The sequence below is a fragment of the Panthera leo genome, chromosome F3 (genome assembly GCF_018350215.1).
Source record: "Panthera leo isolate Ple1 chromosome F3, P.leo_Ple1_pat1.1, whole genome shotgun sequence".
In the NCBI taxonomy this organism is placed as follows: Eukaryota; Metazoa; Chordata; class Mammalia; order Carnivora; family Felidae; genus Panthera; species Panthera leo.
In genome coordinates, this window is record NC_056696.1 from 19,101,070 (window position 1) to 19,113,940 (window position 12,871).

At 43.1% G+C, this 12,871-nt stretch overlaps 1 protein-coding gene across 3 annotated transcripts in view; it reads right to left on the reverse strand.

Moving 5' to 3' along the window:
• Positions 1-12,871, reverse strand: part of ASTN1 (astrotactin 1) — a 301,517-nt gene that overhangs the window by 62,330 nt on the left and 226,316 nt on the right. For all 3 annotated transcript variants that reach the window (XM_042925143.1, XM_042925145.1, XM_042925144.1), the window contains exons 15-16: positions 8,360-8,464; positions 5,935-6,123 (exon numbers count right to left, since the gene is read on the reverse strand). In XM_042925143.1, the coding sequence (XP_042781077.1) occupies positions 5,935-6,123; positions 8,360-8,464 (294 nt within the window). The remainder of the gene's footprint in view (positions 1-5,934; positions 6,124-8,359; positions 8,465-12,871) is intronic.

Sequence of the window (12,871 nt, forward strand, 5' to 3'; positions counted from 1 at the left end):
TACAATTGTACGTTTTGTTTTGTTTTGTTTTTTAAGTTACCTTTGTAAGTCTCCACTCCACGGTAATACAAACTTTTCAGAATGTATTTTTTCCCATGTGTTAAAAGAGTTTTATTGTAAAAGTGGCACGTGCTTGTGGCACCTGGGTGGCTCAGTCAGTGAAGCATCTGACTTCGGCTCATGGGTTCAAGCCCTGTATCGAGCTCTGTGCTGACAGCTCAGAGCCTGGAGCCTGCTTCGGATTCTGGGTCTCCCTCTCTCTCTCTCTGCCCCTTCCCTGTCCATGCTCTGTCTCTCTCAAAAATAAATAAACATTAAAAAAAAGTGGCACGTGCTTATTGTGGGAAAAGCAATACAGAATTTTTTAGTACAAAAAATAAAAGTCTCTACCCCATAGCCCTAATCTTGGAGCAAACAGATAATGTGTATACACACACACACACACACACACACACACACACACACACACACACAAAGCTATTTTGAGATTATATACATATGTTTCTCTCTATGTAGGTATATATATATACATAGACATATTGTATACACATATACATATTTAGTGACAGATTAGAAGATTATACATATATATTTATATAGTGCGTATTGGCATATATTTATATGTATAATTTTTAAAATGGATGAGACCCTAATATATCTACTCTTCTGCGATTTGCTTTGTTCACTTGCAAATGGCTACGGATGGAACCTCTCTGGATGGATAGACAGTAAACTAGCAACAGTTGCCTGGCTGCCTCTGGGGTGTGGAACTGGAACACTGGGAACTAAGAGTGGGAGGGAGATTTATTTTTCACTTTATTCTGTTTTATACGTTCTGGATTTTTTAAATAAATAATCTTTTTAAACCAAAAAAAAAAAAAAAAAAGAGAAAGAGAGAGAGAGAAACAGGGTAAGTGCAGTGCCATCCATTATCGCGGGAGACAGTCCTACAGGGAAATGGCCACACAGAGAAATGAGAAGAGTGCTGCCGGGGGATAGGATAGGATACAAGGGGCTTTAAGAGGCAGCAAAGAACTCCACCCAGAGGATCTGGGAAGGGGTGGTGGGAGGGGTGGCACGTGAGCTTCCGTCAGCTGGGAGAGCAGGAAGGAGGGGACTGTGGAATGGAGGTGGAACAGAGGACAAGGTGAGACAGGCAGCACACGCCCACAGGCTCAGACGTGTGGAAAAGGCTCCAAGCCCTCTTCCAAACCCTGACCCTGGACCCAGAGTTGGGGCCTGAGCCTGGGACTGGGTATCGTTTAATTGCAAATGGCAATTTATAGAGCTGGAGAGGGCAATTAAAAAACAAAAGCAAGAAACAGAATTCAGAGCCGGAAAGACTCATTTGCTGATCCTAAGGGGCTAAGGAGAGAGGGAGATCCTTCCAGAAATTAGACAACTGAACGGACACCTGGGAAAGGAGAAAAACAGGGAGCCCCAAGAGGAGACAAGACAGGGACCCAAGAAAAAATTTCTGAGTGAGACAGAAACATATCTAGGGCCTTGGACTGGGGCAGGGAGGGAGCCTCTAAAGCCTTTCACTGTCTGGAAGCAAATGCAAGGGTTTGGGATTGAGAGCGAGCAGCCTTGTTATCATCAGAGTGGAGGATACTTGGGGCATGGAATGGTCAGTGATGCAGCAGCTGCAGAGGGCAGAGATGTAGCAGGTTGGAAAGGGCTCCCAAAGATGCCCAGGGCCTGATCCCCGGAACTTGTGACTGTCACCTGTGAATGGCAAGAGGGACTTTGCTGATATGCTTAAATTAAGACTCTTGAGATAGGGAGATTATCCTGGATTATCTGCATGGGCCCAATGTAATCCAAAGGGTCCTTACGAGAAAGAAGAAGCAGGGGGCGCCTGGGTGGCTCAGTCGGTTGAGCGCCAATGATCTCACGGTTTGTGGGTTCGAGCCCCGCGTTGGGCTCTGTGCTGACAGCTCAGAGCCTGGAGCCTGCTTCATATTCTATGTCTCCCTCTCTCTCTGCCCCTCTCCTGCTTGTGCTCTGTCTCTCTCTTTCTCAAAAATAAAAAATAAACATAAAAAATTAAAAAAAAAAAAAAAGAAAGAAGAAGCAGGTAGGAGTCCTGGCAGACAGCCAGGTGACTCAGAGATTGGAGTGACACATCTTAAAGATGGAGACGGCCAGAAACCAGGGAATACAGTGGTCTTGAGGAGCTGGAAGGGGCAAGGAAGGAATTCTCCCCTGGAGCCTCCGGAAGGAGCCACCTTACTGATACCTTTAGTTTGGCCTATTGACACTGTGTTTGAACCTCTGGCCCCCAGAATAGTCAGGGAATAAATTTATGTTGTTTTAAGCCACTTAGTTTGTGATTTGTTATCGCAGCCCAAGGGAACTAATACCAGGAGTGAGGTCATGCTCATGTTGAGAAGGCAGCAAGGGGTGAGTGAACAGCTTCAAGCTGAAGAGTCTCATGATTAAGTGGCATTTTAAGAAGATAACAGTATGATGTTGAGTGGACTAGAGTGGAAGGAAACTGAAGAAAAGGAGACACGTGAGGACGCAATTTCAGTTTTTCTTATGAGAGCTGATACCATAAGCTCATACAGCTTCGAGACATGGACAGGAGAACCTACACCTGTTGAAGAAGTATTTGGGTGGTAAGAAGAACAGAACTTTGTAAATGAGTGAGTGTGGAGGACGGAGGAGAGCATCTAGACGTACTCCCCACTTTGAATTTTGACCCATCGTTGCAGTGCACAAATCTACTAGTGGGTACAGAGAAAAGAGATGGTGACCGCTGAGGTCCCTAGAGCATATCCAGGTAGAAATGCTCAACACTCAAGGGCAAGGTTTCAAAATCTCAGAGATGTAGGCTAAGGTAGACACAGAAGAGAATCACCCAGCAACGGGGAAGAAGAGATGAACATTAAAGATGAAATTCTGGATAACAAGCAAGGTGTAAATAATTTCTTCAGAGGAGGAAGGGGAAAAAGGCTGAGAAACAAAGGCCAAAGATTTATGAAGAGAATCTAGAGGGAATAGAATCAGGGACTTGAACGGAAGAGAGAATTTTCAAGATGACAGACCTGGTCAAGAGGGACAAATTCTTCAGTTGACATAGATACAATGGTCACCGAATGGAAAAGTAAACCTCTGACTGAGAAGCCCTTGATTTCCTTCTCCACTATTTCTGTAGGGTGACAGGGATTGAAAGCAAATAATAATAATCTGAAGAGTCAAAAAAGAATCTGAGGAAGAAGAGAAGAGATATACAAACTACTCACTCAACATCTGGTAGTCCTTATTTGCTCTGTAAAAAAAAAAAATTAGGATACGCTAATCCTGAACAATAAGTGGGAGTTTATTTTTCACAGGTTTCAGTCAGACTTATTGAAAGACAGATACTCCTCAATATTGGTGTGGCCACACCATGTAGCGGTAGTGTGACAAATAGGTGCGTGATGAATGAAAGGCTGGCTTCTGAGGATCTGGCCAAAAATATCCATCTGTGAGTTTCCGTCAGCCAGGCAGAACTAGAGCACTTTGCATGTCTATAATAAAACCCACTTGGAAAGCTGCCGCATGAGAAGGGCTTTTCCTACCATTCTCACAGCCGCAGCCACCGCCATCACCACCCGCTGTCACCATAACTGCCTCCATCACCACTAACAACAACCACAGTAAACAACTGTTGGAGACTTACCATGTGCCCAGCTCTGTGTCAGACCCTGGGGATTTAAAGTTGAATAAGGCATGACACCTACCTTTGAGAAACTGTGCAGTGATTTGTACAGAGAAGAGGGCAGTCTTTATTCTAATGTCTGACCTGAGAAAGCTGTTCACATAAAGAGGAACGTGTAAGGATCCATAAACTCTCAGAGCTGGGAGGAACCACAGAGGGCATTACAGGGGAGGTCCGGGCCGTTAACTGACGAAGCAAAAGTCACCTGACGAATTCTAGAGACCCAATCCTTAAGTCCTATGCATTTTCCATTTCATTTCACTCCTAATAAATCTCCTTTCCTATTCAATCTGTGAGTAATTTTAGGCATCTGACCACAGGCGTAAAAGTGAGCAATAGAGAATCCCTTTCCACTAGAAGGTTTTGAAAGTTAGAGTGGACAAGAACATATAATCAAGGGAATCGAGTCCAAGAAGATGGCACTTTTATGTCATGGTAGGTCCAGCCCTCTCAGAACACTCGTCACCCCTAGCGTATAAATCCCATCCTGGAGCAACCCTCTCAGAGTGCAGAAAAGTGGAAGAAAATTTTCCTTCGTTTTACGTATTTATAAGTCTTCATCAGGAGCATCCTTCTTTTGGAAGAAAAGGAAATTAGTCCCTACGGAGGAGAAGAATATTTAAGAGTAGTAAGCAGACCAAACAATAAAAGAGATAAACTCTATGACGCAGAGGTAAGACTTGGGAGGCGGGTGGTACCCATGGATAACTGAGAGATATCAAAGTAGACATACAAAAATGTTTGAATATCTTCTGAGATCAATAACAGGCAAAGTATTGTATACATAATACTTATGAGAACTAGAGTCACCAGTTGGACTGTGACAAAATGAACTTGAGAATGGCTTGAGATCAAGATGGGTGTAGTGCCAAGGTCATGGATACACCTCCCTCCTGGGCTCAGGGTTTAACTTCAAGGACATTGCAGTGCTCGGTATAGAAGCAAAGAACAGAACCAGGAATACAAGGGAAGGTCAGGCTCATTTCCCTGTAGTCATAGAACCTGGCCATCCCTGAACCACTGGCAAACAGAAGCAGGGAAGGAATTAGCCTTTTGGTTCAATCATTAGGCTCTGGCATAGAAATGTAAGAAAGCTTTGCCAGCTGGAACTGGTCTTATCTACATTTGCTTACATGACACTCCTTTCTTGGCAAATTGGAATAGAACAGTATTAGGAGACTGAAGTTTGAAAGGATACTAGAAGCCTGTGATTATGTCCTTGGGTTTAGAGGAATCAGGGCTTGGAGGGAAATGGCTGCAACAACTGGGAGCCCAGACACAAGCCTCTTACTGCTTCTGGAAGAAAAGGATGAGCCGGAAGAGAGGCCCTCATGCCTCTGCTACCCATCAAGTGAGACAAAACAGAAGTTTCTATGGAGCTCAGAGAGTGAAGAGCATCTCAGCCATGGGGGCACATTTTCCCAGTCCAGCACTGCTGACATAGGGGTCCCCTCATTTCAGAGAGACTCTTGATCATTAAATCTTAGGATGACTTACTTCTTGAGTTTCCATTGCACTAATTTCATGGCTTGCCCTTTAGCAACTCACACATCTATAACTCGGCCTCATCAGAATGCCATGAGGCTAAGCTCGGAAGAAATTCCACGAATGGCGATTCTACATCAGTCTTGGTTGATCAGAATACATTATTTGCCAGCCAGTACTCCTCCCATACCAGAAGGTGAATTCAAAAGGTTTGAATAACTCCAATTTCTTATACTTACTTGGACAGAATACTAACCGGCTATCCAAGAGTAGACAAGGATTTATTTGTAAGGCTGTTATTCAGAGCTTTATAAACACTTGAGCCAATGGAGATTTCCTCTTAGCACAAATCAGTGGGGAAAAAATGGGCCTAAAGATAGGGCAGGATGGGGTGAGAAGCAGAAAGTGGTGGAGACTGCGACACTCTCTTGCTCCTCCCACATTCCATGAGAACAGTCGAATACTTTGCCCTTGCCATGAATGCACAGGGACTGGTAAATACCCTTAGTGGACTCTTTTCATGGTAACTCACAAAGTGACCATACAGTTTTGACCCCATCCTGTATCTAAAGTTTCCCCAAACATCCCAACCCTGGCAATTTTAAGGATGGGCGCAAAGCATCAAGACAGTATCTGAATTAGTCCTTTGCCAACAGACTCCTTTATTTTGGTCCCATGATTTGCACCTAGACAGCCGTACCTGCAAGGGTGTAGAATATGCTGGTGAGCACATCACTCACCTTTGCTGATGTCTTCATATTCCAGCCAGAGTCGCCGCTGCACCTGCTTGTTTGGGTACCATATGGAACAGGACTCCTCAAAGCCGTAGATAGCTTCCTGGATGTAGTGGTTGCCAAACTGGTCCAACAGGGCCACAAAATCCCCACGAGACGTAGCTCCATCCAGGGAGTGGAGCGCATTGCTGAGGGCTACAGAGAAACATCACCCAAAAGTAAGAGTGAGGTCTCACAGGGTGGGGAGCATCTGGATTCCCAGGCCATTCAGCCTCAAAAGCAGAAGTACCTCTGTGGCCCAAAGTGATGCTGGAGAGCTGGCTGAAGTATCAGGTGAACTTCTCCAGTTAGCTACATCAGACACTTTAGTCCCTAAATGAGTATCTTTTCAAGGCAGTTGGTTATGCTGTTAGCTTCATGCAGGCATTACATTGCCAAATCTAACGCCCTGCTTCAGTCAATCTTGGGTTTTCTTTTTCAAATCACAAGTCATGACATCAAATTAATTTAGTGAGCTCAAATAATAGCATTTAAAAAAAAAGAATAGCATAGTCTAAAATAGAAACACAAACACCAGCGAAGAACATTTCACATCGTAAGATGATGTACTGTTTCATGAAACTTCTTTTGTGCGTATGTGGGGGTGTGCATATGCACAAGGTCGCAGTGTAAAAAAATGTATTCTAACTGTGGGTAATGACCAAAAGAGTTTTTGGAGACAGAATATTGCCTTCAGACACAGACATTGGTAATGGGAAGATAATGGAAGAAGAGGAGTAAGGAAAGTCCCTAATACACTATTCATATTTATTTCAGAAAATCCAAAGTGTACAAACAGGGAAATACCAAATGGAGGAAAGGATCTGTCCCCCCCCCCCACCCTCCTCCCCAGCACATCTCCACAGATTCATTTTCCCTGTTTAGGAGAATTACACCTGTCAGAAAGAGAGCCCACAACAAATTTTCCAAACCCAATGCCTTCTGAACTTGGACAGCTTTAGTCTGACTTCCTCTGTACACACCTGTGTCCTAACAGGACAAGGCCGAGCCCGGCCCAGGCTCAAGACCCTTAGTGCAGAAGTCCACATCACCTGTGATGCCACCTGTGGCTTTGAAAGGCATGTGGCAACAGAGATGTCCCCCTGTTAACCCTTGATGTGCATAGCACCTGTGCTGGGTGCAAACTCAGCATGTGAACAGCCCAAATTCTCTACTGCTACATTTCCCGAGAAGGAAAAGTAGCTTAGTTCTTTCAAGGATTTTCTGTACCAGTAGAGTTTACTTCAGGAAGATTCCCCAACCCAATCCCTTCCTGCCAAGAACTCTTTCACGTTAAAATAAAGTTCTGGGCCCCCTTGCGTCCTATGGACATGTTCTGCATCCTTAATGCAGTTTCTTTCCCTAGACGTAAAGCTTTACTTCCGTGAGGATATGGCTCATTTCCTCTTTATGCTTCTCTACCTGTCTCCTACCTTTTACGTCTCTCCTGTTGGCGCTAAGACTCTGCCTTTCTGTTGTTGACCCAAAGGTCTCTCCTTGTCTTGTCCTCCTGTGCCAACAATGTCATCTGGCTCTAGTTACCTTTCCACCCAACACAGAGAAACAAGACCCTATGGCATAAAGTTCACATCTGGCACGTTCTTTAGGTAGCTTTGGAGAAAGAATGCGAGTAACGTTCTCCTGGTCCCAGGGGATGACGTGGAATGGAGGTGCGCACCTGTATTAAGGCCTTGTCTGTAGCAGTTTTCCCATCTGCAAATCACACATTCAAATAGCTTAAGTGCTAGGAAAAACTTGATTCAAGGCATTGACCACTAAAGTGTAAAGACACTTGTACGAGCACCTCACTGTTGTGTTTTGGCTCAATTTGTCCTGAGTTTTGGAATTCACTACTCCTTAACTTATTAGCTAGCTCTCTCTGTTATCTATCATCTGTCTATCTTTTGCTCACCTGCTAGTATTTCGTGACCATAAAAGCTGTTTTCTATCCCCTCTCCCACATCCTCCTCTTTCTTGCTCCTTTGCCCTTATTTCTTTCATTGTCTGAAAACTCTAAGTCATGCTCTTTGCATGTGGACGGTTTTATTCTGTCAATTTCTACAAAGTCTGCTTTTGCACATCCTCTCTCTACACTGTGTGACCCCAGGAAGAATGATAAAGTAGGTGTTTATCTTCAGCGGTTCCCGCCTTGCCCTTCCCATCTCTTCTTCGGTCCATGATAAAATGTGCAATAATTTAATCTATACTTAGACAAGGATCTGATTCCAGGGGCTTGTCCTTAAGGGTGAATCTGAGTGAATAGGTTATGTATCTCGCTGAAGTGGCTACATTTTAGACTGCTTCTTCAACAATGGGATAAAAGGCTTGTGCCCTTGGAAAGAATTCTAAGCCCCAGGAGCCAGTGGGACGGACGGCTTGCTGCGGTGCTCACCCTGAGAGACGGCCACTTGGTTGAGTTTGATGTGGTACATCACAGACCGGACCTTCCAGTGCTGCAGCACAGGGTATCCAGACACCTCACTGAAGTTCACCATCCCTAGGGGTAGAGGAGACGCGGGCTCAGTGTGTGCAATTGATTCACAGGTCCCAAGTCTACTAGGTTAGCAGGTGTCATTGTGAGAGAATGAGAAAGCATTCTTTGATGGAGAGAATTTCTGGAATCACAGTGACAACAGCTATCATTTTCTGAACCCTTACTCTGTGGCAGACATTTTGCTAAGCACTCTGCATGTATAAAGTCACTTGATTGTCACCAAACAGGTGTTATTATCTGCGTTTTATAAATGCAGAAACTGAAGCTCAGAGAGGGTGTCTGCATAAGGGCCCTAAGCCACCAGCTAGAGCCAGGGTGGAGATCCAGATGTCTCTGAGGCAGGGTGGTGCTCTTAACCGTTCTTTTTTTTTTTTTTTAATGTTTATTTTTGAGAGAGAATGAGAAACGCAGAGTATGAGTGGGGGAGGGTCAGAGAGAGAAGGGGAGACACAGGATCCGAAGCAGGCTCCAGGGTCCAAGCTGTCAGCACAGAGCCCAACGCAGGGCTCGAACTCATGAACTGTGAGATCATGACCTGAGCCGACGTCCGATGCCCAACCGACTGAGCCACCCAGGTGCCCCTGTTCTTAACCATTCTACTACAATATTCCCTGAGTAAATTTATATGAAATGCTAGGCTTACTGTAACACACCAGATTTTCACTCTCTTTAATAGCTGCAGTAATTGACTCAGCTCACGTACCTGATAACATTGATTTTTCTGTCCCATTTAACTGATTTGTGTTCAGTATTTAAGTTTTAATTACTCTGAAGCTGATAATGCTTATTTCTTCTTCACCAGGAGGGACAGGGTCAGCGTGACTAAGTCATTAAGGGGCAGGGTGGCCCTGTATTGAGTGCCATCTATGTGCCAGACAGTATGACAGACACTTTATTTGTGGTCTCCCTTTTTAACAATGGGAGAACTGAGGCTCTGAGAAGCCAAGGCACTTGTCCAAAGTCATTCTCAATAAGCACATCCTTGTAGGTGCTTAGAGAAGATAAAACAGGCTATTCTTGCTTGAGCACCTTGGAGAAGGAGGGGCACCCTATTTGAATTCCAGTCATTATGATAAATATAAAACTCTACAGAAACAAAATAATTATGCTGTAAGAAATTAAAAAAAAAACACCTTGCTAAGTTTAGAAAACCAATTTTAGCTTCATTTCTATGCCTAATATTTGCTGTGTGTGTAAGTTATAGGAATAAATATATATGTATATGCGTATGTGATATGTGCATATACATATATGTACATATACATTTATGTACATATATGTACATATTTACATATATGTACATATATGTATATGCATATACATATGTACATAATGTACATATATGTATATGCATATACATATGTACATAATGTACATATACATTTATGTACATATATGTATATGCGTATATGCATATTACATGATGTACACATACATATGTGTACATATACATATGGTATATGCGTACCACATATGCGTATACATATATGTACATAAATATAATGGCAATATGTATAGAAAATTTAGATAGTGTGTTTTAATATAATGTGTATAAATGTAATGGCGATAACACATACGCAGTGATTCCGTGAGGCGAAATCAACTAATTTAATACATAAACTGGATGAAGAGGGGGTGGGATTAATTAGCTGCTTGTCAACTCTGGTCAAATTAGCTGAGTGACTACCAAATTTCCATTTCTGTGTGACTCATACAAGAATAATTATTGGTGAGACAAAAAGAAAAAAAGGTCAGAAGGGGCACTTAATGAATCAATCGCTTAAATTTCATGTCAGGCCATCAAAGATAAGTTACTTGAAACTAAAAGAAGGTCTTCCGTACTTTTTTTTTCTTTCAAATGTTCTTCTTTCAGGGCATTAAGCTTGGTGACAACAGTCATACTTTGGCTTTTAACCTTTATGTTAATTTTATTTTTAGTTTTTAAAGTTTATTTATTTATTTTGAGAGAGTTAGAGACAGCATGAGCAGGGGAGGGGCAGAGAACGAAGGAGAGAGAGAATCTCAAGCAGGCCCCATTGCTGTCTCGAGCAGGCTCCATTGCGGGGCTCGAACCCACGAAGCCGTGAGATCATGACCTGAACTGAAACCAAGAGCTGGACGCTTAACCGACAGAGTCACTCGAGCACCACCCCCTTATGTTAATTTTAAAGGCATATAAATGAAATTGTAACTTTACAGGATTAACATCCCGGTCACATACCTCAAAGGCACATTTCGGTAGAGCACAAAACGTGCCCTCTTTGTAGAACTATTGTACGTAACGCGCGTTCTCTAGTCACGTCAGCTCACTAGCTTGTGGTTATTTCAAAAAGACTATTAATAAAAAAGTGAGCAAGTCCAATCAATGAGGCCTTTTCAGTATATTGGAAAACATTCTCTTTAATGGAGCTGCTTCCTGATGGGAAAAGGAACAGGCAGGAAAAGCAGTTCTAACACTGGCCATGTTGCTAGAGGGGCCCCTGGCTGAGTTCCTCTCTGGCGACCTAGCTGGGGGATCTTTTGGTTGCTGGAGGTTTCATCTGTAAAGGCAGAGGCTTAGCAGAGGCGATCTATTGCTTCCTTTTCAATCCTGAGATTCCAACCAGCTGTGTGACTTTGGGCTGGGCAAATCCTAGGTTTCCACTCTCCTATCTGAAAAGTGGCGATAATGGTATTCACCTCGCCTGCTTTACAGGTGAGCTGCCAGAACCCAGTAAAGTTACGGGTATAAAGGTATGTTGGGATAAGATAAAGTATTATACCACACACGGCTTCTATAATGTTGTCTTCTGCCTCATCACCCCTAATTGTATAAGCTTGACATTTCTTTATAGATGCTTTTATTATAAATTCCTAGGCTTTAGTTCAGAACAACAGAGGAAAGAAAATTACAGCAGGGATGTCAGGGGTTAGGAAGGGGTAACAGTGTCCCGTATTCACTCAGGATGAGCCAAGTTCACTGTCACTTAGCTGTCACTTAGCTGCTGAACAACAATCCTACTGAGTGCATTTCGGCTCCACCATGATCAGGAGACAGTTACGGAACTGTCAGTGCTTGGGAGGTGTTATTTTGTGCCTGCATGTGGATAATATGTCCATTAGTTAGGAAGAAAGGGGTATTTTAAAGTATATGCTTTCTAGCCGGGTCATAGGATTCTTTCTCAGTGTGCCCTTGACATGCAGTCAGTTCTAGTTTTTTATTTTATTTTATTTTATTTTATTTTATTTTATTTTATTTTATTTTATGTTATGTTATGTTATGTTATTTTATTTTTATTTTTATTATTTGGGACACATCTCTCAATGACTCTTTTTTTCAAACAAAATATCTGACTATGTTTTCTTTAGAAAGAACATACTTTCCCCTATCTATGCTTGAAAAAAGGAATGACTGAATTGATTTATGCACAATCAAGAAAGAAAGAAAGAAATGAAGAAAAGATGGAAGGAAGAAACAAGGAAGGAAGGAAGGGAGGGAGGGAGGAAGGAAGGAAGGGAGGGAGGAAGGAAGGAAGGGAGGGAGGAAAGAAGGAAGGAAGGAAGGGAAGGAGGAAGGGAGGGAGGGAGGGAAGAAACAAGGAAGGAAGGAAGATTGGTTTCTCCTGTTATTTTATTTGAAATGTCAGGGAAATGTATTCTGCCCAGAAGTTTTAAAAGTCTGTTTCCTTCAGATGAACCCGAAGAAGTTCCAAAAAGATCAGAGCTCTAAATCTTTACGCAGGTTTAATAATTATGGCACCCACTGGCCCATAAATGTAACCAGCAGCCTCCTCTCCCTCCTTGGTCTGCCTCTGGTTTCTTCTTTTTCTCAACTGAGAGACTCAAAATACAGACAGGCATTGGCCAGACCATATATAAAAATAGAACTCCGACCCCTAATCTGCAGCAAAAAGCTCAGGAAACCAAACTATTATCTACAGTAAGCACCCCAAGAAGCTAGTCTACTGTCTATAAATCAGACTTCTAGAAGTCAGACCACTATCTCTGTCAACCAGTCCAGGAAGCCAAACAATAAGCCCTGTAAAAAGTGGCCCAACATGACCAGGACTTGACTGATACCTGACAGCATTCCTATCTTTGCTGTTGCTCCCAATTTAGGTCCGACCTACGTGCCCCTAAACATCTACCTGGAATGCCTCACTCCCAGGTAGTTGGCCCACCCTCATGCCAAAAGCGTCTAACCTGGGCACATCCAAGGCCCTCCCTTCTTTCCTCTGCAGCTTTCCTACTCCTCTGTCAGCCCTTTAGTCTTGGCCAAAATGCAAGTGACAGTGGCTAAGTCTCTTGCTATAGCAAGCTCTGAATAAACAGCCTTCACCTGTTTTAATTTGGCTGCTCTTCATTTATTTCCACACAACTTACAACACAAAAAAGGCTGGCAAAGCTCAGGGTTCTCAACTCTTATTTTTT